Source organism: Ceratotherium simum, chromosome 2 (genome assembly GCF_057802395.1).
Source record: "Ceratotherium simum simum isolate JZ-2026a chromosome 2, ASM5780239v1, whole genome shotgun sequence".
NCBI lineage: Eukaryota > Metazoa > Chordata > Mammalia > Perissodactyla > Rhinocerotidae > Ceratotherium > Ceratotherium simum.
The window spans coordinates 4,067,859-4,091,340 of record NC_141901.1 but is presented as its reverse complement, the minus strand read 5'-3'; the positions used below and the strand labels follow the sequence as shown (position 1 = coordinate 4,091,340).

Genomic DNA, 23,482 nt, shown 5'->3' with positions numbered 1-23,482 from the left:
CAGCCAGGCTGGCTGGTGAGATTATGAATTTCTAAACTTTTTTTATTTTCCACACAAATATATGTGTCTTACAGTAAATACTAAGGAAAAAAGAAAAAAGATTGAAGTTTTATTGGTTGATTTATACCTCCCTTAATTCCAAAAAGGACTTAAGTTATAATTGTCTTTTCAGATGAAAATTTATAGAGCATCTGGTTCTGAAGTGACAGTTTGGAATTTCCCTAAAAAATATTGAACTACCAGCCTTACACGAAGTAGACCATTATTTTCTTCAGTGTTAAAACTGAAAACACACCCCAGTATAGGAAAGTAGAGTCTCCTCTTTAATTACTTTGTGATCTTCAGTGACTGTTACTAAGAAGGGAAACACGACATTAACCACCTCAGGTCAGAATCTTGATGCATTTATTTCCTTGAGCCCTGCCTCATGTCATAAAGGATTTTTCCCCACCCCACTATACACCTGCAAGGAATTTGAACCTGGACTAGAAAACAATAAACTATGATTATCGGCTATGGTTTAGTAAAGACAAATGGCCTTGACCAGTTGAGCACAGATCCAAGGCCAAGACAGTGTCCGCCAAATGCAGCCATCTGGGCTGTAGCTTCCAGCTCCTCAGCCATTCCCTTTCTACTTTTATTTTTCTCTCCTCTTGACCAGGACCTGCCTTGCTCTCTGAGCCAAAGCCAGTCTCGTCTGAGACACTCATCCCCTACCTGGTTGTGGCCAGGGCTCTGCCCCTCTTCTGCAGGAGGTGGGGTGCCAGGGGACCCGAGGCACATGGCATGGGGGGAGCGAGTGATAAATCCATGAAAGCCTATCAGCAGCAGCGTGAGACCCCTGCTGGGCTGCCTCTACCCCAGTGTCATCTTGAGACTATCCACCCCCAACCCGGTCCATGGTGTCGTTCTTAGGGGCTTGATCCCCTTAGCTGTACAAGAAACCGGTGTCTGCACAAAAAGTAGTCTACAGTGCCCCTGGTGTTCAGTCAGAACATGATCGGGACATACTCCACACACTGAATTATAACAGAACCTGCAGGGCCTGCTGTGACAAACTGGCTGACTTTCCTCTGTGATGGCTGAATCTTACCTGACTACAGATGTTTTTATAGGGCACCAAATGATGGAAAGAAAACTCACAAAAAATGAGTAAGAGAAGAAAACCAGATAGACGCGCTCCACCTAACGCTATCGCAAGGTCCCTTGGCACCTGAGGCCCTGGGGCAAGGCCCTTGACATAGGCTGCATTCTGGCCATCTCCAAAATTTGGGGACACAGTGAGCCGTTTACCAATGGGAAAGAGTCGAGTTCTTCATTTCAAGCTTTGGAACAGCCCATGGTTGATTTAAGAGCACACTAAAATAACACAAAAGGGTTTTGACAGTAGACAAGGAACCAAAGCATAATAAATATTAAATACATCTACATTTAAGAAAATAAATCCAACACATTTCATTAAAATAATGCTTTTAATTACTGATGCTTTGAATAACAAACCTATTTTACCAAGTTTGACATAAATCATCTTTCTTAAACAGAAGCTATTTGCTGGATTCCAGATAAGTTCATAAGCATAATGATCATAATTCATATTCAATCTCCTTTCTCTTAGCCATTTAAGGGTTCAGCAGCTCAATTCCTGACACACCCCTTTACGAGGAATCTGGTCTTCTGAAATCGTCTTCTGAAATCATGCATATGGGTAATAAAACTGAATAGTTTCTTCTCTTCTGAAGAAATGTGATTTTTTTAAAAAAATGTCATGTTCTTCCCTCTGATGACCTGATTTAGGTCACCTGATTTAACCATTTAGGGACTCAGAGCAGTTGAGGAAGCCTGGGGTCACAGCTGGGAGCAGCATTATTAAGGCAGCTATGGAGAAGGCTGGGGAGGGGGAATTTGGCCCTGGCTGAAGGGATCCATGTCCAGTTAACTCTGCTCATAACAGAACACCGGAACAACTTACACACAGAACTCCCTTCTTCCTTCTTTTCCTTTTGCAATCCCATTTTGGGGCAATATAATAATAATAATAACGTGTATGTGTATGAGTGTATGTTTTGAGTGGAGGAAAAGAATTATACAGTGTCCTCTTAGCTGGGGAAATCAAATTCAAGAAAAGTTTTATGAAGTTTTTTGTTGTAGGTAATTATCACCTTAGATTTGAAAAGAAAAAAAAATAAAAGTTCTTTGTAAGAAATAGTTTTGCCCTATGTTGGATCAACAATACCCAGGACTGTCAGACACAAATGGACCATGAGCAGGAAGCTCCATTTGTGTTTCACGTCTTGGCAAGATTTATTCCGGCAACCGGAACAGGAGCCAAGCCCTTTGCACAGGCTCAGGCTCAGGCGCAGGCGCAGCTGGGGGAGAGCGACACCCTCTCCCAGCACAGCGGCTTCCAGGAATGGAACACACAGTCGAGCACCTTCAAATGCCATGGGCAATCTACCCTGGGACCTGCTCCTCTTCAAGGAGCATCGTTGGGAAACTATTCAGAATTGATGGAACAAAATTTATTTGATTGTAATAAAAGACATGTCTCTATGAAAATGGCTTCAAAATATGAAAAAAATAATATCTAGCAACCACATCTTCCAAGAAATCCAGTAACAGTGCAACTTATTCTGTAAATAAGCAAGCAAATAAGCCAGGTTGTGAAAGACAAGTGGCTGATCTTCCAGGATCTTCCCAGAGAGAAACATTAAGCCCTTCAAGTCTGTATGAGCCATCCTAAGCAACTTCACACACGCGGTTAAATTCTCCATATTCTGCTTCACCTAGAGAACAGAAGAGGAGGATGAAGAATTATTTCATTAAACTGAGTTGATGAATCTTAAAAGTAAATTCTTTCTGGGGAAAGACTAGAGAAACTTCTGCTCTAAAAGTTTAAGATTTTGAGTCAATTTCAGCCACTTTAGTGTACTGAAGAATCACCCAAGTTTGTTAAAATGCTGATTCCTGAGTTCTGGTATCAACAGGTTTAGGGTTGGGCCTAGGAATCTGCATTTTAGCTAACATCCCTCCTCCCCGAGTATAATGCTAACACACTTTAGTGGAGGCTGCTGGACGCAGCCTTAATCAGCAGCCAAGGCTGTGGCTGCTGTGGTTATCTCATTCAGGAACATCTCAAGATTTAGAAGACAAAAACCACTGAGACCAGAAGGGGTCCTGAGCATTAGGGCAAAAGAGCAGTAATGAGCCAGTGCCTGATGATACTGAGTCCAGCTGGGGAGGTGACATTGACCCCGGCTACCAGGAATCCATCTGCAGGTAAAGGAGACTGCGCGAGTTTGTAATCTGTGACCTCTCATTCCCTTTGTCTCTGCTAGGGAACACGTGGGCACAGCAGAGGAGAGGAGGCCTGGTGTGAACATTCTGCTGCTCCGACTCCACAGTGATAGGAGGCAACTGCTCATACTTATAAGAACTGCTTACTCGAGGATGTCAGCAAATACTCCATAGAAACATTAAACATGCCACTCCATATGCAAATATGTTTGTGGGGTCTTGACCCAACAGTCCAATGAGGCAAACCATATTCAGCTAGGCCCCGTATTAGCCCTACAAAGCAGCACTTGTGTTGAAGCTTTCTCAAGACTCCATCTGAATGAAACCAATTTCAGATGCAGATGGCTTTATGGTATTTGGAGAAATAACATCTTCCAAACTGATCTGGGCAAGCTGGGCAAGGTGGCTGCCATTTGGGGAAGCCCCAGAATACTTGTGAGGCCCTTGGGAGTGTTCCCCAATAATGTGCAGGCCCTGGGCCCTTACAGATATGATTGTTACCCTCCCCAGGCTATTACACAGTTCTAGTGGCAAACCAGTGGGTGAGATGGTGGGGAGCCCACTGCTGGCCTCTGAAACAGACAGTTAATAGTCACAGGCACCTCTTCAGAAAGGTCGGCTTGAAGGCACTGCCCATTCCTAGGATTCTGGTGTCCTGCCTCAGAAGGGGTCACACACTGGTCTAGTCTTCAGTCCTCCTCTCAAAAGGACAGGAGAAAATGCTCCCTCTTATCTCTGAGCTGCAGAAAAGGCTCACTCGTCTGTGTAATCAAGTCAAATTTATCTATTTTACTCACTTATTCAGCATGGAGACTTATGGGAAAACACGTTTTTATTTTGTTATTAAAGCAAGCATTGCTCTCGGGCATGTTATTTATACAGAGATAACTATACTTCAGAGATTGTCACATCCTGTGAAAGTAAACTTTAACCTTCAAGAGCAGGCCTCTCATCTTACTAGCTGCCCTCCTTGGTAATCTGTTGCCCGGTCATAATGTTGTAATTGCTACCTTTATATTCCTATAGAATAAGATGGCTCAGTCCGGAAGAGAACCACCTGCCCGTGCCTCTTCTCCTGCATGCACGGCAGCAAAATGAATGCCACGACTGCTGGAGTCTTTATTCAAATAGAAGTTGAGAATCTTTGTCTCCAACTATCAGCCTGACAAGTAGCCAGTGTTGACTAAACACCTGCTCTGTGCCATGCACTTAAGTAGGCTGTGTTTAGGATTAAAAAATAAAAATAAAAGCCAAGCTTTGCTGTGAAGGAATTTACAATCATGGTGGGCAGTCAATAGTTCAACATGGAACTGTTCTGCAATAGAATGAGACAGAATAAATAAATGGTAAGAATGTAAGCCCCCAAAGGAGCTACAGCCTACAAGTCCAGCTTAGCATCATCGCCCTAAACTCCACAAGCAGCAGTCAGTCATGACAAGTGGAAAGTGCACTATGAAGGACACTCCTCCATCAGTGGTTACCAGAGAGGAAACCAGGAGGGCAGCGGATCATCATGGTAACAAGCCGGGTGAGGGGCCGAAGTTAGAATACTGGGGTTTGGATCCTAGCACCACCCCGCACTGGCTGCGAGACTTGAGGCAAGTTTCTCACTTTTCTGTACATCAGCTCTCCACCTCACAGATGAGGAAAGCCATCCCCTCACTGAGAGGGCTTTGGTGAGAATTCAATGAGTTAATAAATATGTGTAAAGCAACCAGGGTAGCAGCCAGCCAGCAACAAACGCCCAACCCACTAGCACCTGCTGTTAGTGTCGTTATCACCTCCGGCTTGGCCTGGAGGTCAGACAGGCCAGAGTCACCTGTGTCACCGGGAAAAGCACCAGTCCCCTGTAGTGCTGCGTTTGAACCCTGACCTTCTCACAAAGCATCTGATGACACCCTTCTTCCCTGGCCTTCTCCTTCCTCCCCTCCCATGGCCCCTCTGGTGTCAACTGCCCCCTCCATGTGTCCACTTCTGGCAGGATATACCACGCAGCCCACAGGCACTCACAGGACTGGGGGCTGAAGGGGACAGGACCACATGCTCAGACTCAGCTGTGGGTCATTCGCAGTCCAGAAGCACCCAAGCCTGATTCTCATGGGAAAATGCCACCACAGGACAGAACTGGGCTCCGTCCAGGGCCCCAGAAGCACAGCCTTAAAATGGGGTCTCAATCTGGTGTCCAAGCCTGCAGACCGAGCTCAGGGGGTCTGTGATGGAAAAAAACTTGGATGGAAAAAAATGTTCTCATTTTCATTAAGTTCTAACTGAAATTTATCACTTCCTTCAATGATGAATGTAGGCAATACACCACAGTGGTGACGGCGCTCTGTGACTATCACCAACAGAAATACAGAAATCGCAGATACTTTCACATCATGTTAGTCGTTGCAGATCTCTTAGAATGCTGTTTTTGGTCCTCACTACTCTGAAAGTACAGTGCAGTTAGAGACTCACCACTAGATCTGATTAATGTGTGCATTAAAAAGCCAACATATTACTATACCACACATTAAAAAAATATTTTTATAAATACATTTCAATATAGCTGGTTTCCTTTGTAATCCTATGTATTTTATGCATTTAAAAATTATTCTGAGGGTGGTCATCGGCTTTACCAGCCTGCCAAAGGGGTCCATGGTACATGCAATGGTTAAGACCCCCCTTGCTTAAGAAGGTTGAGGACCACTGAAGGGCTGCACTATTAGAAAGGTGGAAGATGTATAAATACTTACTGAAACGTGACATTGTAATATTCTTCAGGTGTCACTATTTTTGGTCCACCAAAGTAGTCCACGACCCAGATATTGGTTATATTCAACTTAGCGAAGAACCAATTATGGCTGGAAGGCCAGGTTTTCATCTCAGGGTGTCGAATGAATAATGAACGCTTTGCAAAGTCCACTTCTGTTTCATTCACCTAAAGGACATAAGTATGATAAACATTCTCACAGCGGTGACGTTGTTTTCTCATCTGTTAAGAATTTGTGATTCTAGCATTCTACAAATCCTAGAGTTTATGTAGTTATAAATCCTGATTTTAAAAAATTTTTCTTTTTTTTTCTTTTCTTTTTTTGTTTATTGCGGTAACATAGGTTTATAACAAAAATTTTTATTTCTTAAAAAATTGAGATATAATTGACATATAACATTGTATTAGTTTCAGGTGCACAACATAATGATTTGATATATTTATACGTTATGAAATGATTACCACAATAGGCTTAGTTAACACCCATCACCACATAAAGTTACAAATTCTTTTTGTCTTTTTTTCTCTTGTGATGAAAACTTTTCAGATCTACTATAAATCCTAATCTTAAACTTAAGGAATCAAGAGAAAATAAAGGAAGCTTGAAGAAATGCAGAGAACAATGACTATGTCAAATGTTGGTGTTAACAGATATAACAAAATGGGAAACCATCAGGAGTACCAATTTTGATTGTTACACAGTAATTTTGAGCTACCAGAGTAACTGGCAAGAGGGACTATAATAAATGTTACTGGTGCTTATGCCATGTGACACTGGCACACTTATCCCATAACCAGTACATGTTAAACACGTAGATGCATGCACACAAAGGATAAGAGCCTAGAAGAAGCACCATAGATCTCAGGAGCACGTCCCCCTTCCCCTTTTCTCCTGCCATGAAGGACACGCAGCTATAGGGATGTGTGCACATAGACTTTCCAGACCATAAATAAAACTTGTCTGAGTATTCATGATTGACAAGGTCAAAAAGCAAATCTGCTGGCTCGGCAATCACATCCGTGCTCATGACACTGTGCCCTCTGCCCTGCCCACGGTGTTATTTAACCTCTTCCCTCCAGCACTCACCCCAAACTGTCTATATGAATTTCCAGTATTTAGTAACTGACACTGCCCTTTTAGTCTACTTAGGATGCTCTCGGCTCTAAGCCACTGTTAAAATATGGAGACAAGGAACCCACACACGGGAACACATCGTACAGTGTAAAACATGGTCGGGAGCAGTGAGCTCTGGCTGAGCAGACGGTCCTTATACAGGCGCGTAATGGCTGTTACATCTGTTTGGCTTCAAAAAATAGTTCATTTTCGAGAGTGACATCAGCATTGTGGCGGAGTGAGCTTCCCCCTTGGAACTCTCCCCCTCTAAGACAAAAAGGACATTCATATTCCAACAGAAGCTATTCACACAACACAGGGGACATCTGAGGCACCCAGGCAGCCATACACCCAAGGATGAAGGTGCTGGAATCCCCAGAGGAAGTGGAAGGAGGTAAGAGGAGCTCCTTTCCTTCCCCGAGGACTGCGACCCAGAGACTGAGACCACGCGGCTCTCAGAGGAGGGGGAGGGGCGGCTCACAGCATGAAAACCTGTGCTCTCCAAGACCCCTCACAGCCCGAGGGGATCCCCCCAGGGAGGGAGTGGAACTGTTGCGAGGGTAGTTTAAACAAGCTAGCCCCTCAGGAGAGCAGAGAGCGACAGCCAGGTGAGAAACCTCTCGGATTGGGGAGGGGAAAGTAAGCGCCCCTCCCCCACCCGGCCCGCCAGACTGGCGCTTCAGCTCAGCCCCGTCCCCTGAGGCAGCAGCCCCCAGGCGCCTGGGCCCCACCAGCAGGGGCAGTGTGACCACTTCACCCCCACAGGCAGCGGCCCCCAGGCGCCTGGGCCCGACCAGCAGCAGGGCAAGCCTGTGTCCCTGCACCAGAGGCAGCGGCAGCTCAGGCCCCACCATGCCACAGCCCCAGCTGCTCTGGCTGAACTAAGCCACGGCCCCAGCCTCCCTGGCTTCCCTGTGCCACAGCCCTAGCTCCTTCAGCTGGACCATGCCCAGCCCCCAACTCCTTTGGCTTGACTGGCCCCTGCCACCCCTGGCTCCAGCGGCTTTGCCTTGGCCAGTGCTCAGACTCCAGCTGACTTGGCGCCAGCAACTTCAGCCCAGCGCACTCCAGTTCCAGCTTCTTTGGCCCAGTGGCGCCCCAGCTCCTCCTTCCTCAGTCCAGCGCACTCCAGTTCCAGCTTCTTTGGCCCAGAGGCGCTTTAGCTCCTCCTTCTTTGGCCCAGCGCACTCCAGCTCCTCCTTCTTCGGCCCAGTGCACTCCAGTTCCAGCTTCTTTGGCCCAGCTGCGCTCCAGCTCCTCCTTCTTCGGCTCAGCGCACTCCAGTTCCAGCTTCTTTGGCCCAGCTGCGCTCCAGCTCTTCCTTCTTCGGCTCAGCACACTCCAGTTCCAGCTTCTTTGGCCCAGCTGCGCTCCAGCTCCTCCTTCTTCGGCTCAGCGCACTCCAGTTCCAGCTTCTTTGGCCCAGCTGCGCTCCAGCTCCTCCTTCTTCGGCCCAGCGCACTCCAGTTCCAGCTTCTTTGGCCCAACAGCGCTCTAGTTCTTCCTTCATCAGCCCAGCGCACTCCAGTTTCAGCTTCTTCGGCCCAGTGCACTCCAGCCCCTGCTGCTCTGGCCCAGTGGCACTTCAGCTGCAGCTGCTTCAACCCACTCGCACCTGAGCCCCAGCTGCTTCGGCCTAGCTGCGCTCCAGTCTCAGCTGTTCCCACGCTCCAGTTCCAGCTGTTCCCACACTTCCCCCCCAGCAGCCTCCACTCATCCATGCCTCAGATCAGCCAGGGGCTGATGAGAGTGCCCGCGGATTGAGGCAGGCCAGAATACACAGCCCTTGACCTCTACCCAGCGGCAGCAAGAGGAAACTGCGACCATATATTTTCACTATGAGGAAAAGTAAGCCAACACCGACAGGCACCATGCAAAAATATATTAAATCTCCAGACCAAAAGGAAAATGACAAGCACCCAGAAGTCAACCCAGAAAGCACAGAAATGTATAACTTTAACGACAGAGAATTCAAAATAGACATCATAAAAAAGCTTAATGAAATACAAGAAAACACAGACAATTCAATGAAATCAAGAGTTTCTTCACAAAAGAGATTGAAACTGTAAAAAACAACCAATGAGAAATCTTGGAGATGAAAAACACAATAGAGGAGATAAAGACAAATCTGAAAGCCTTAAACATCAGAGCTGACAATATGGAGGACAGAATTAGCAATATTGAGGACAGCAATGCAGAAAAGCTCCAGATGGAGGAGGAAAGAGAACTAAGACTAAAAAGAAATGAAGAAACTCTCCGAGAAATATCCCACTCAATTAAGAAATGCAACATAAGAATTATAGGTATTCCAGAGGGAGAAGAGAGAGAAAAAGGAGCAGAGAACTTGTTCAAAGAAATAATATCTGAGAACTTCCCAAACCTGGGGAAGGAGCTGGAAATACCTGTGAATGAAATAAATAGATCTCCTAAATATATCAACACGAAAAGACCCTCTCCAAGGCATATAGCAGTAAAGCTGGCAAAAGTCAATGACAAAGAAAAAACATTAAGGGCAGCTAGACAAAAAAAAAGTAACATACAAAGGATTTCCTATCAGGCTCTCAGCCAATTTCTCGACAGAAACTTTACAGGCTAGGAGAGAGTGGAATGATACATTCAAAATTCTGAAGGACAAGAACTTTCAGCCAAGAATACTCTATCCAGCAAAAATATCCTTCAGATACGATGGAGAAATAATAACTATCCCAGATAAACAAAAGCTAAGGGAGTTCATTGCCACAAGACCCGCATTACAAGAAGTGCTCAAGAAGGCCCTCATCCCTGAGTAAAAAAGAGAAAGCGGATTCAAAGGTTTGAACAAGGAAGAAAATAGGTCAACAAAACCAGAAAAATTGCAGTCCTCTATCAAAATAGATTAGCAAACACTTAAATATAAAACCAAAGATCAAGGGAAGGTAAGCACCAAGCATAAATACAACTTCATCATCTTAAACACAAACTCACAACACAAGAAGGAATAAGATGTGACAACAGTAACTTAGAAGGGGAAGAGGAAAGGGATCAAATCGACTTAGTCTAAGGGAATAAGAGGCCATCAAAAAACGGACTATCACAACCACGAGATTTTTTATACAAACCTCATGGTAACCACTAACCAAATAATCAGAACAGAATCACACATGATAAAGAAAGAGAAAACTAAGAGAACCCCCATACAGAACTACCAAACTAAATTGGTAGTCCAAAACACACGGGATGAGAAACAAAAGAAATGCAAAAGAACCGGAAAAAGAGCAATAAAATAACAACAATAAGCTCCCATATATCAATCATTACCCTAAATGTAAATGGACTGAACTCTCCAATCAAAAGACACAGAGTGGTGGGATGGATTAAAAAACAAGACCCAACAATATGCTGCCTCCAGGAAACTCATCTCAGCTCTAAAGACAAACACAGGCTCAGAGTGAAAGGATAGAAGACAATACTCCAAGCTAATGGCAAACAAAAGAAAGCAGGTGTTGCCATACTTATATCAGACAAAGTTGACTTCAAGATAAAACAGGTAATGAGAGACAAAGAGGGGCAATATATAATGATAAAAGGGACACTCCACCAAGAAGACATATCACTTTTAAATATATATGCACTCAATTCAGGAGCACCAAGGTACATAAAGCAACTATTAACAAACCTAAAAGGAGATATTAACAACAACATAATAGTAGTAGGGGATCTTAACACCCCACTCTCATCAATGGACAGATCATCCGGACAGAAAATAAATAAGGAAATAAGGGACCTAAATGAAAAACTAGATGTGATGGACTTAATAGACATATACAGAGAACTCCATCCAAACACAGCAGGTTACACATCCTTTTCAAGCGCGCATGGAACATTCTCAAGAATAGACCATATGTTGGGAAACAAGGCATGCTTATATAAATTTAAGAAGATTGAAATCATAACAAGCATCTTTTGAGACCATAATGCCATGAAGTTAGAAATCAACTACAAGGAAAAAACTGGTAAAGTGACAAAGCTGTGGAGACTCAACAACATGCTACTAAACAACCAATGGATCATTGATGAAATTAAAGGAGAAATCAAAGCAAGTGGAGACAAGTGAAAATGAAAATACACTGTACCAACTCATACGGGATGCAGCAAAAGCGGTCCTGAGAGGGAAACTCATAGCAATACAGGCCCACCTTAACAAACAAGAAAAAGGCCAAATAAGCAACCTCAAACTACGCCTAACAGAATTAGAAAAAGAAGAACAAACAAAGCCTAAAGTCAGCAGAAGGAGAGAAATACTAAAAATCAGAGCAGAAATAAATGCAACTGAAATTAAAAAAACAATAGAAAGGATCAATGAAACAAAGAGCTGGTTCTTTGAGAAGATAAATAAAATTGACAAACCCTTAGCCAGACTCACCAAAAAAAAAAGAGAGAAGGCTCAAATAAATAAAATTAGAAATGAAAAAGGAGAAATGACAACAGATATCACAGAAATACAAAAGATTATAAGAGAATACTATGAAAAACTATATGCCAACAAATTGGACAATCTAGAAGAAATGGATAAATTCCTAGACTCATACAATCTCCCAAAACTGAATCAAGAAGAAATAGAGAACTTGAATAGACCAATCACAAGTAAAGAGATTGAAACAGTAATCAAAAACCTCCCAAAAAATAAAAGTCCAGGACCAGATGGCTTCTCTTGAGAATTTTACCAAACATTCAAAGAAGACTTAATACCTATCCTTCTCAAACTATTCCAAAAAATAGAGGAAGATGGAACACTTCCCAACACATGCTACAAGGCCAACATCACCCTGATACCAAAACCAGGCAAAGACAATACTAAGAAGGAAAACTACAGACCAATACCCCTGATGAACATAGATGCAAAAATCCTCAACAAAATATTGGCAAACCGAATACAGCAATACATTAAAAACATCACGCACCATGATCAAGTGGGATTCATACCAGGGACACAGGGATGGTTCAACATCCGCAAATCAATCAATGTGATACACCACATTAACAAAACGAGGAATAAAAACCATATGATCATCTCAATAGATGCAGAGAAGGCATTTGACAAGATCCAACATCCATTTATGATAAAAACTCTCAACAAAAGGGATATAAAAGGAAAGTACCTTAACATAATAAAGGCCATATATGACAAACCCACAGCCAACATCATACTCAATGGGGAAAAACTGAAAGCCATCCCTCTGAACACAGGGACAAGACAAGGGTGCCCACTCTTGCCACTCTTATTCAACACAGTACTGGAGGTTCTAGCCAGAGCAATTCGGCAAGAAAAAGGAATAAAAGGAATCCAAATAGGCAACGAAGAAGTGAAACTCTCGCTGTTTGCAGATGACATGATCTTATATATAGAAAACCATAAAGAATCCATTGGAAAACTATTAGAAATACTCAACAACTACAGCCAAGTGACAGGGTACAAAATCAACTTACAGAAATCAGTTGCATTTCTATATACCAACAATGAACTAACAGAAAGTGAACTCAAGAAGACAGTCACATTTACAATTGCAACAAAAAGAATAAAATATCTAGGAGTAAATTTAACCAAGGAAGTGAAAGACCTATACAATGAAAACTATAAGACATTACTGAGTGAAATCAATGATGACAAAGAAATGGAAAAATATTCCATGCACTTGGATTGGAAGAATAAACATTGTTAAAATGTCCATACTACCTAAAGCAATCTACAGATTCAGTGCAATCCCAATCAGAACCCCAAGGACATTCTTCACGGAAACAGAACAAAGAATACTAACATTCACATGGGGCAACAAAGGACCCCGCATAGCTAAAGCAATCCTGAAAAAGAAGAACAAGGCTGGAGGCATCACAATCCCTGACTTCAAAACACACTACAAAGCGATAGTAATTAAAACAGCATGGTACTGGTACAAAAACAGACACACAGATCAATGGAACAGAATTGAAAGTCCTGAAATAAAACCTCATATCTATGGGCAGCTAATCTTTGACAAAGGAGCTAAGGACATACAGTGGAGAAAGGAAAGTCTCTTCAATAAATGGTGCTTGGAAAACTGGACAGCCACTTGCAAAAGAATGAAAGTAGACCACCTTCTTTCGCCATACACAAAAATTAACTCAAAATGGATCAAAGACCTGAAGGTGAGACCTGAAACTATAAAACTCCTGGAAGAAAATATAGGTAGTAGACTACTCGCTGTCAGCCATAACGGGATCTTTTTGAATTCCATGTCTACTCAGACAAGGGAAACAAAAGAAAAAATAAACAAGTGGGATTTCATCAGATTAAAGAGCTTCTACAAGGCAAATGAAACCAGGATCAAAATGAATAGGGAATCCACCAGATGGGAAAAGATATTTGCAAACGGTATATCTGACAAGGGATTAATCTCCATAATATATAAAGAACTCACACAACTGAATAACAAAAAAACAAAAAACCCAATCAAAAAATGGGCAGAGGATATGAACAGACACTTCTCCAAAGAAGATATACAGATGGCCAATAGGCACATGAAAAGATGCTCAACATCACTAATCATCAGGGAAATGCAAATCAAAACCACACTAAGATATCACCTTATACCCGTTAGAATGGCTATAATCACCAAGACAAAAAGCAACAAATGCTGGAGAGGCTGTGGAGAAATGGGAACCCTAATCCACTGCTGGTGGGAATGCAAACTGGTGCAGCCTCTATGGAAAACAGTACGGCGATTCCTCAAAAAATTAAAAATAGAAATACCCTATGATCCAGCTATCCCACTACTGGGTATCTACCCAACGAACCTGAAATCAACAATCCAAAGAAGCTTATGCACCCCTATGTTCACTGCAACATTATTCACTATAGCCAAGACATGGAAGAAACCCAAGTGTCCCTCGACTGATGATTGATAAAGAAGATGAGGAATATATATACCATGGAATACTACTAAGCCATAAAAAAAGACAAAATCGTCCCATTTGCAACATGGATGGACCTGGAGGGTATTATGTTAAGTGAAATAAGCCAGAAAGAGAAAAATAAACAGCGCATGATTTCACTCATATGTGGAAGATAAACCAACACACGGACAGATAGAACTGTTTGGTGGTTACCAGGGGCTAGGGGGGTGGGGGGTGGGCACAAGGGGTGGAGGGATGCACTTATATGGTGACTGATAAACAATAACGTACAACAAAGATTTCACAATAAAAAAAATAGTTCATTTTCCTCATAAATATCTTATTGAACACATATGAAAGCAACTGATTAAAACATTTAGTTTTCATGAAATTACATATTAGAACATGTTCCACCTCTGTTATCTCAATCATAAACCAATTTTGTTATTTTCAAAAATCTCTTCTTTCATTGTTGTTAAGATGATGCTTTTCTAAAACCACCCTCTGTTCTTGTAGGATGACTACTTACCTTGGTGACAGTTCCTGCCAGGATTATGTGAGCACAGAGGGGACTCTGGGGATCAAACCCACGTTTCCTGCAGAAGTCAGTCTGCGCCAAAGACATGGTCAGCGTAGCATCTGGATTCTCCTGTAGAGAGAAAAAGACGACCCTCTCATGTGAAATACTGTCTCTGAAGAGCTAATCAATTTCACCAGGGGCAGACACACTGTCCCCAGAGCTTGACCATTCTTTCATGAAACAGTGGACTGTAAACCACCACTCAGGAAAATGACTAGCTGGATAGAGACTGATGTTGACTCTCTCCAAAAGGGCGGGGGGGGGGGGTCATATTTATAATGAAGTGACTCAGTAAGGATTATTTTAACACTTTTTTTCCTCTTCAACTCTTAATTTGTCCCATATTCACCAGAGAAATTATAATTACAGTACCACCCAAATACAAGGCAGGTCTATGGCCTTCACTGAAAGATCTAAAGGTTAGACTCTAATTTGAGACTCGTGAATAAAAATGCCACAGTTGCTGAACTGGCAATTTGTACAATTTAAGCAGGAAAGTAGCTGACTCATGCTTCTTGGTTATCTTATGCTAGCAGAAGTTGTCATGTGATTTCAAAACTGGAGAAGTAGCTCATTCCTGCTCTAGCAACCAGAAAAGAATTCTTAGATTCAAAAAGTGAGGCAAGCAAAATTTATAATTCTTCCTTATTCAGAAATCAGCTCCATAAAAGGCATTGTTGACAGATTACAGCAAAATTCACACGGTGCATTTAGTGCTTTAAACTCCAAGGGTCTTGTGCGGGGAATTTTGCCATCTCACAGTGACGCATCAAAACAGTGCCATAAAGAAATCTCCTCGAAATCATTTAGCCAAATATTTGCTGTCTATAAACTATTAGGCAACTATAGGAGACTAAAAAAGGGAGGGGAGGATTCAGCTAAGGTCTCTCCCTTCTGTGAGTTTATAACCTAGATGAAAAGTCAGACATAAACAAAACTTAAATAATGCAAAACAAAGACACAGAAGAGGCCAAAAGGCAGTATATAACTAATTGCCAAGTGAATGGTACAATTAAGTGTATTTGAAGTTCTGTGCAAGGAGCCGTCAGCATAGCCTGGAGGGATATGGAAACCACAGGGAGCCTTATAAGATATTCAAAATCAGGACAGAAGTGGGAAGATGTATTACAGGTAAACGGAATGGTAATTACAAAAACAGAGCTGGGAAAGTCGAAGACATGATTGTGAGTAGTGAGAAACCCAATCTGCTCGCAAGAGAGGCTTTCTGAGGGGAGGTGGGGGTGGGGAGAGTGAGGGCGGGCCACCTCCAAGCTGAGTCACGATTGTATTTTGCAGGCGGGTGTCTGTCAGTGCTTTCCAAGAACCACTTGCCTGGAGAGCTTGTTAAATGCTGATTTCTGACTCCATTTCCAACCCAGGTATCTGCATTTTATTTATTTATCCATTTTTTTGAATAAGAAGATTAGCCCTGAGCTAACATCTCCTGCCAATCCTCCTCTTTTTTGCTGAGGAAGATTGGCCCTAGGCTAACATCCGTGCCCATCTTCCTCTATTTTGTATGTGGGAGACCACCACAGTATGGCTTGATAAGCAGTGCGTAGGTCCACACCCAGGATCCGACCCTGTGAACCCTGGGGACCCTGTGAACCCTGGGCCGCACCCGGCCGCTGAATTGGATGCAGTGGAGCTCCACACTTAACTGCTACGCCACTGGGCTGGCCCCCCAGGTATCTGCATTTTAATCAAACGCCCCAGGTGATTCTTATGCAGCTGTAGGCAGCCGGATGTTGTTGAAGGTTTCTGGGCTGAGGGCAATGCTGAGTGTTTTGTTCCTGTAACTCTGGTGGGCAGGGTGGACAGACGCAGACAGGGAAAAGATATAGGTGAGAAGGAGGAAAAATAGAAAGTATAAACCAACCTCGACTGGTTAATTGAGAGAATCAGAGTCAGACTAATTCTGATGTGGCCAGGCCTTTCTGATGCCATCGTGTACACCTAAAGTCCTGGGTAGGTTCCTCACCACCGTCTCTGTCTAGAGAGGTCAAAGACCCAGGCTGGAGTTCTACCCTGGAGCCATCAGCTGGCTGGTCACAGGTGAGTCCCTGCACCTGAGTCTTAGTTTCCTCATTCCTGCAGTGGGGGGTGATAATATCGGCACAAGTTTAAATACAATCACGTACAGCAGTGGTTCTCAATTCCCTCCCCAACTAGAAGCATCAGGGAGGGATTCTGGAAGTTGGGGTTTTTTATTAAATTTGTTTTCAATAAAATGCCTTGGTATTGCATTTTTAAGTCTTCCCAGGTGACTGTATTTGCAACCAAGGTTGAGCATCACTGATGGCGCTAAATGAGTTCGCTTCAAGCAAATACCTGATGGAGTGCAGTGGGCTGGGAAAACTGTGAATGGAGTGTCTGTGCCTCAGCTAAGGGAAGCAGCTGCTCTGGTTCTGCTCAGATTGCAGGCCCCCAGTGTCACAGATCTTCCAATTTTTCAAGAAGTTAGAAATTTAGATTTTTAATTGAAATTTCAATTTTCAAATGTTAGTAACTAATTTAAATTTATTAAAAACAACACAGAACTCTGTGTGCGCCAAAGGAAACTGGTCTGTGGGACATATTCAGCTCATGGGCTACCGGTCCATAACCTGTGTTTCCAAGGCAACTGGACCTGGGGTGAAATTCAGTTTGGCCACCGGCTTTGGGCAAGTTCCTTGACCTTCCTAGGCCTCAAGGGCTTCATCCACAGAAGGACAGTATACCCACCTCAGGGTTATTAGGAGAGGGTGAATGGAAGGTGTCTGGAAGGTGAAGGGCGGCCTGGCACACGTCGGGTGCTTAATCATGTATCAGTTACTTTCATCTTGATCAACAATGTTGTACTTTCCCAGTTAACCTCAAATCTGGGATCTTGCTCAGAAAGACCCTCCACCAAATCAGGCTCTCATTCCAGGACTGTGTGGCTTGAGCCTCCCAAGCTCTGTGTCTGTGACCCCACTTTTGGGACAGCAGGGGTCCACCAGCGAGTTGTAAACCTGCACCTGCCCCAAAAGGTGAGCAAAGGGTGAGGAGAGAGAGAACTCCAGTCAGTTCCACTCCCTGCGGGGGAAGCTTGTGAACACCAGGCCGAAAGATGGCGAGAAGCATTGGAATCGGCCACGACCTTGGACACTACCTTCCTGCTGCTGGAGGAAACTTCCTAATTCAGAAGCAGAGCTAAGAAAGGGAAACCTGGAAGCTACGTATACAACGCGCCTAACTACCCACCAATCTCTACACCCTGCAAAACTTAATAAGAGCTCAGGGTCCCGCCGGTGGCTAGCGGTTAAGCGCGCGCTCTGCTGCTGGCGGTCCGGGTTCCGATCCGGGGCGCGCACTGATGCACCGCTTGTCAGGCCATGCTATGATGGCCTCCCAAATAAAGTGGAGAAAGATGGGCAGGGATGCTAGCTCAGGGCCACTCTTCCTCAGCAAAAAGAGGACTGGCATGACGTTAGCTCAGGGCTCATCTCCCTCACAAAAATAATAACAATAATAATAATAGCTCAGTTAATGAGACACCGCCCTCAGAGACGACTCAGGGGAGAGAAGTAGTCCTCAGGGTGCAGGCAAAGAATTCGCCCCCAGCGCGTCACCCAGCGGCGGGGGCGCGTGTGACATTCCTGGTACTCAACTGCCCTTTCAGGAGGCTGCAATGCCCGCCCGGCGGCACGGGCGATGAGGCAGGAGTTTGGGCCGGGCTCACATTCTCACGCCCACGGGCCCCGCTCTCCTCCCGGGGCAGAAGGGAGGGCAGCGGGCGGCCGGGCCCTCGCTCACCTGTAGGTGGCCCACGGACTGCTGCAGCGGGCTCAGGTAGAAGTAGGGCACGCCGCTGCCCGCGCCCGGGGGCCCGTCGCTGAGCGAGAGGATGTCGGCGAAGGGCCAGCCGCGCACCGCCTCCTCCGTGGAGATGGTGGCCAGCGCGCCCCAGTCGCAGAGGTGCGTCACGAAGCGGGCCACGCGCGCCGCGTCCTCGCGGGGCGGCAGCGGCGGCAGCGGCGCGGCGGCACCCCAGCCCCCGTGGTCTCGGCCGCTCCGACCCCGCGCCGGCGTCACCAGCAGCGCCACCAGCGCCGGCGCCAGCAGGGCGGCGAGCAACGCGCGCGCGGACCCACAGGCACGCCCGGCCATGGCGGCGGCTCCGCGAGAGTCCCGAGCCCGGCGACCTGCCGGGGCCGGGTTACCCTGCCCACCGCGGGCGGGCCGGCCTCCCGGTTCCGAGACGGGCCAATCGGAGTCAGGGGGATGGAGGGGCGGCGCCTCGGCCAGCTCCGCCACCTGCGGGGTTGTTCATCTAGCTCTTTACAGCTCCGCCCGCCGCTCTCAGGGATTGCGCAACTGTCCTCAGTGGGATGTTTGTTTTGCTTGACAGATGGAAAAATGGAGGCTTAAAGAAATTAAGTAACTTGCCTAAGTCATGCCGCTAGGAAAGGACCAGCTTCTTCGCTCGTGCGCAGACACACACCCCCTCCCCTTCCTTTAATACCTTTGGATGTGGCTGTCTGGCATCGGAGAGGAAATGCTGCACTTTCTGCATATGCTCCTCTTTTCTGTTTACTTCGCTCTCCGCATAAAGAGCAGCAAGGGTCTCGGTGGTCAAGGACGGAAGCCCACAGGGTAAGACCTGTGAGCCGCTCCTGGCCCAGGAGTCTCTGACTCACGCTCGGGATTGTTGGTCCACCCTCAGTATTCCATGCACGTATTTGAACTCATCAAAACCGGTTTTCGACCTGTCAGTCCTCAGGCTTGGGGTCAATAGTTTCGTGAATTTATTGCCCTTACCCTCCTCAGCCCATGTAGGTAGCATTTCCTTTTGCTCCTCCTAAGAAGGCGTCTTCCATTCTGGGAAGTGGTAAACAGCTGGTACAACCTGACCTACATTCTTGATCACTGTAAGCTTTGGTCACAAGCTTACCTCAGAGTGAGTCCTAATCTTTTTGGCCTGGCCTGGAAACCCTGCCTTAATTGTTGTTATAAACGCTACCTGGTGGTGTTGGTGCAGGAGTTTGTCAGCTTGTAAATCTGGCTCTGGCGGACACCTGGCCCTCTGAGGCTGCGGTGTCAACAGAGGTGAAGTAATTTCACTTGGTTGCTGTGGGCCAGTCATGTACGCAGGTGTGGGCAACAGGTGTGTGAGCCCAGGTCCAGCCTCTCCTTCCCGTCTCAAACTCAGCCTCCCTACGTTCAGCCAAGATTCTCAGGCCACTAAGTCAGAACTTACTTATAGAAACAAGACTGTCTACTCCGAATAGGAGTCTTCAGTTTCCTCTGGTAGCCACAGCATGTTACACACAGTGCTTTCACATTCAGGGAAGACCAGTGTGAACAGCCGTTACTCAGAGGTGGTTTCCTTTTTAACAACTGAATTTAGAAGAGCTTCAAGCTAGATGGAAAACTAAGTGGGAGAAATTAAAGCGGAGGAAAATCAGGTTTATCATTTTCAAAACAAATACTTAATGAGCCAGCCCTGATGGTCTAGTGGTTAAAGTTAGGCGTTCTCACTGCTTCAGTGGTGGGTTAGTTTCCTGGTCGAGGAACCACACTGCTCATCTGTCAGTAGCCATGCTGTGGTGACTGCTCACGTAGAAGAACTAGAAAGACTTACAACTAGGATATACAACCATGCACCGGGGCTTTCGGGAGGAAAAAAAAAAGAGGAAGATCGGCAACAGATGTTAGCTCAGGGCAAATCCTTCCCTGCAAAGCAAAACCAAACCAAATGCTTAATACAAATAGTTTGGGTGCCTGCCAATTACAAATATTTCCTCCTTAACCTGTTTGAGAAAGATCCTACTAATTTCAGGTTTGGAGTTCTGATCTCAGCTCTGCCCCTAGGAAGTCATATGACCATGGACTTTCATCTCACCTTTTCGGGCCTCAGTTTTCTCATTTAAAATGAGAAGTTGGATTAGATGATATCTGATACCTCTTCTAGCTCTATATATTCTATTAATATGCAAAACGTGGGCCTTTTGTAAGTTTCAGAATATGAATAATTTTTTTGCAAGAGGATAAAAAATATTTTTTGTTAATTGCTATACCACTTATTGCTGGTATACAAAATAACAATAGGCCCTGTTACAGCTCCATTACGAAACTGGTGCCTAGAACTTGGTCTCATGCAACAGAGCATGAGAATGAGGTCTACAAACCCTCCAGCTTTGAACGCCTCTCCTCAGTGTCTGTCTTTGCACTTGCTGTTCTCTATGCCCAAAATGTTCTTCCCTCAGCTATGAGCATGGCTACCTCACTGCCAGCCGGATCTCCACTCAGATGTCACTGCTCAGAGGTGCCTCCCTGACCACTCTTTCTAAGAGGCATTCCTCAGTTACTCTCCATTGGACAGCCCTGTTTATTTCTTTCATAGCAACTATCACGCTCTGTAATAACCATATGTATTTAGTTAGTTACTTGTTCATTGTCTCTCTTGCTAGAATGTAAGCTCCAGGAGAGCAGGAATGTTGTCTATCTTGTCCACCCCTGCATCCCCAATGCACAGAGTAGGCACTCAATCAATATTTATTGAATGACTGCCTGACTTAATGAATAGTATCTGATGGCATTCTTTGCACATAGAACCTTATAAAATCACAATAGGAAGTGAGGATGACTGAATAGGGATGCTCAGGAATAACAATGGGGTGCTTCAGCTCTTAATTGGCAAAGCATCCTCACTGGGGTATTGGGGAAAACCCTCAGCAAAGAGTGGCTGGATCAACCATCCAGCTCCTGCTGCTTCTCAGCTGGACTTTCTGTCTATATTTGAGCAGCCTGAGCTAATCCCCATCCCCCATGGGCCCACCAGGAAATCATGATCTGCTCCTTACATCTAGTTTGATCCATCCTGGTCAAGAACCCACCCTGCATGCTCCCCTTTTTATGTGGTGTCACCTTGTTTATTTGCCTGGGTCACTCCCAGCCCTGGTTTCATCTGGGTCAGATGGTGGCAGCAGCACCCATTACATGCTGTTGACCAAATGAATTGTGTCAGAACCGTGATGACACCAACCGGCTCAAGACAAGGTTGACATAAGGGAAGCCATATTGTAGAAAAGAAAAACTCTATTGTAACTTTGAACCTCTGACAAACTAAGCCAGCTGGATCTGCACCCTCCAGGAGATCTAGCTGCTCTGTAGATTTTACGACCCCTGCTTGTGCGCGTACCTCCCAGCTTCGATAAGATGATAACTTTGTTCTTTTGAGTTCCTTAGGAATGTGATGACCCCTGAACAGAGAATCTATGCTGATAGATCGTTGATGCTGATCATCAATGACAACTGAAAGATCTGGTGTGGCGACTCCCAGTCTGTAACACCAGAAGGTCAACATTCCTAACCCCCTCCCCAATAACCCAATGGCCTATATAACTGCTGTAAGATTTTGTGCCCTCTTAAGTTGGTTCTTTTGGACATGAGTCGGCCATCTTCCCTCTTACTAGCAAGCTGTAATAAAAAAATCCTTTTTCTCCTACCACCTTGCCTCTTGACTATTGGCATGTCTTGCAGTGAGCAGAAGGCCCCATGTTGGGCAGTAACACTGTGGCAGCCTCCCATATAAAGTGGAGGAAGATAGGCACAGACATTAGCCCAGGGCCGGTCTTCCTCAGCAAAAAGAGGAGGATTGGCATGGATGTTAGCTCAGGGCTGATCTTCTTCACAAAAAAGAAAAAAAAAAACTTTGATTTTTTTCCTGTTATTCTGTCTCACATCAATTTAATTCTTAGACCAGCCAGAAGGACCTAGAGGGTAGAGGAATGGTTCTTCCTCCCCTACAAGTGCCAACCAAGCCCTGGGCACTGAGATAGGTGCTGAGAAACCAAATATTAATAGACGTTGTCCCTGCCCTTAAGGGAAATTTCTGCCTAATTAATTCACAAATAAGCAAATAGAATATAATTCAATGTCATCAGTGCTATGTGGAGGAGTATACAAGGAGCAAAGGAAGCATGGAAGATGGAACCTAGGCCTGCCTCGAGGGAAAGCTTCATATCAGAGGTAATTCCAGAGTTGGGACTTGAAGGATAAATAGAAGCTTGGCAGGCAATGAGAAGGTGGGAGACAGAAGGAAGGGAAGAGTTCTACGCAGAGGAACTAGAATGTACACAGACAAGGAGATGTGACATGTTGGGAAAAGCAAGCGAAAGTTGAAGGGAGTGTGAAGAACCAATGGTGGGAGACAGGCATGTTCTGCGTGGTAGGGGAAATGTATCAACCCAAAAGCCGTAGTCGTCTCAGGATCTACTGGGAACGGATCTGCTCCTAAGCTCACTCACATGGTTGTTGGGAGGACTCAGTCCCTCGTGTGTTGTTGGATTGAGGACCTCAGTTCTTGCTGGCTGCTGGCTGCTGTCTGGGGTCTCCCTCCATTCCTTGTCACATGAGCCTCTCCATAGGGCAGCTCACGTCCTGGCGGCTGGCTTCCCTCGAAGCAAGTTAATGAAGGAGAAAGAGAGAGGGCCAGCAAGATAGAAGCCGGAGTCTTTTCGTAACTTTTTAATGATCTCAGAATGACATCCCATCACTCAAGAAGAGGGGATTAATATGAATACCATGAGGTGGGAAAGACAGGCATATGGGATTGGTGCAATGACACAACTTTAGTGTTCAGTTACGAACACAGTCATTATGAATTCAGAAAAACATCTACAATTTATATTCCTCCAGCCCAGCTCTCTACCCTCCCCTGGTCTTGTGCCTTAGTCTAGAAGTGAAACATGATGGAAGGGGAAGGAGGGACTAAAAAATCTCAACCACATAAACTGAAAGTGCATACAGTGGCAATAATGTTTGGCAACAGTGGAGCCCCAGTGTTGACGATGGCTGGCAGCTGTGG

At 45.0% G+C, this 23,482-nt stretch overlaps 1 protein-coding gene across 2 annotated transcripts; it reads right to left on the bottom strand.

Annotated features, from left to right (window-relative positions):
• Nucleotides 1–1,453: 1,453 nt before the first annotated feature.
• On the bottom strand, nt 1,454–18,795 carry CREG1 (cellular repressor of E1A stimulated genes 1). 2 transcript variants are annotated; one of them, XM_004425188.3, is made up of 4 exons: nt 18,427–18,795; nt 14,599–14,718; nt 6,030–6,214; nt 1,454–2,783 (listed from the first exon to the last, which is right to left on the bottom strand). In XM_004425188.3, the coding sequence occupies exons 1-4, from the start codon at nt 18,778–18,780 to the stop codon at nt 2,780–2,782; spliced, it is 663 nt and encodes a 220-aa protein (XP_004425245.2). In that variant the 5' UTR covers nt 18,781–18,795; the 3' UTR covers nt 1,454–2,779. The 2 variants fall into 2 exon arrangements, with proteins under 2 accessions (XP_004425245.2, XP_087293636.1); XM_087437510.1 differs by lacking the exon at nt 1,454–2,783 and having other exon boundaries at nt 6,026–6,214.
• Between the last annotated feature and the right edge of the window lie 4,687 nt (nt 18,796–23,482).

Coding starts and splice junctions, on each gene's coding strand:
- CREG1 (XM_004425188.3), bottom strand. CDS start 18,780: ATGGCCGGGCGTGCCTGTGGGTCCGCGCGCGCGTTGCTCGCCGCCCTG. Junction 14,719..18,426: donor AGTCCGTGGGCCACCTACAG/GTGAGCGAGGGC, acceptor TTCTCTCTACAG/GAGAATCCAGATGCTACGCT. Junction 6,215..14,598: donor TGGCAGGAACTGTCACCAAG/GTAAGTAGTCAT, acceptor TATGTCCTTTAG/GTGAATGAAACAGAAGTGGA.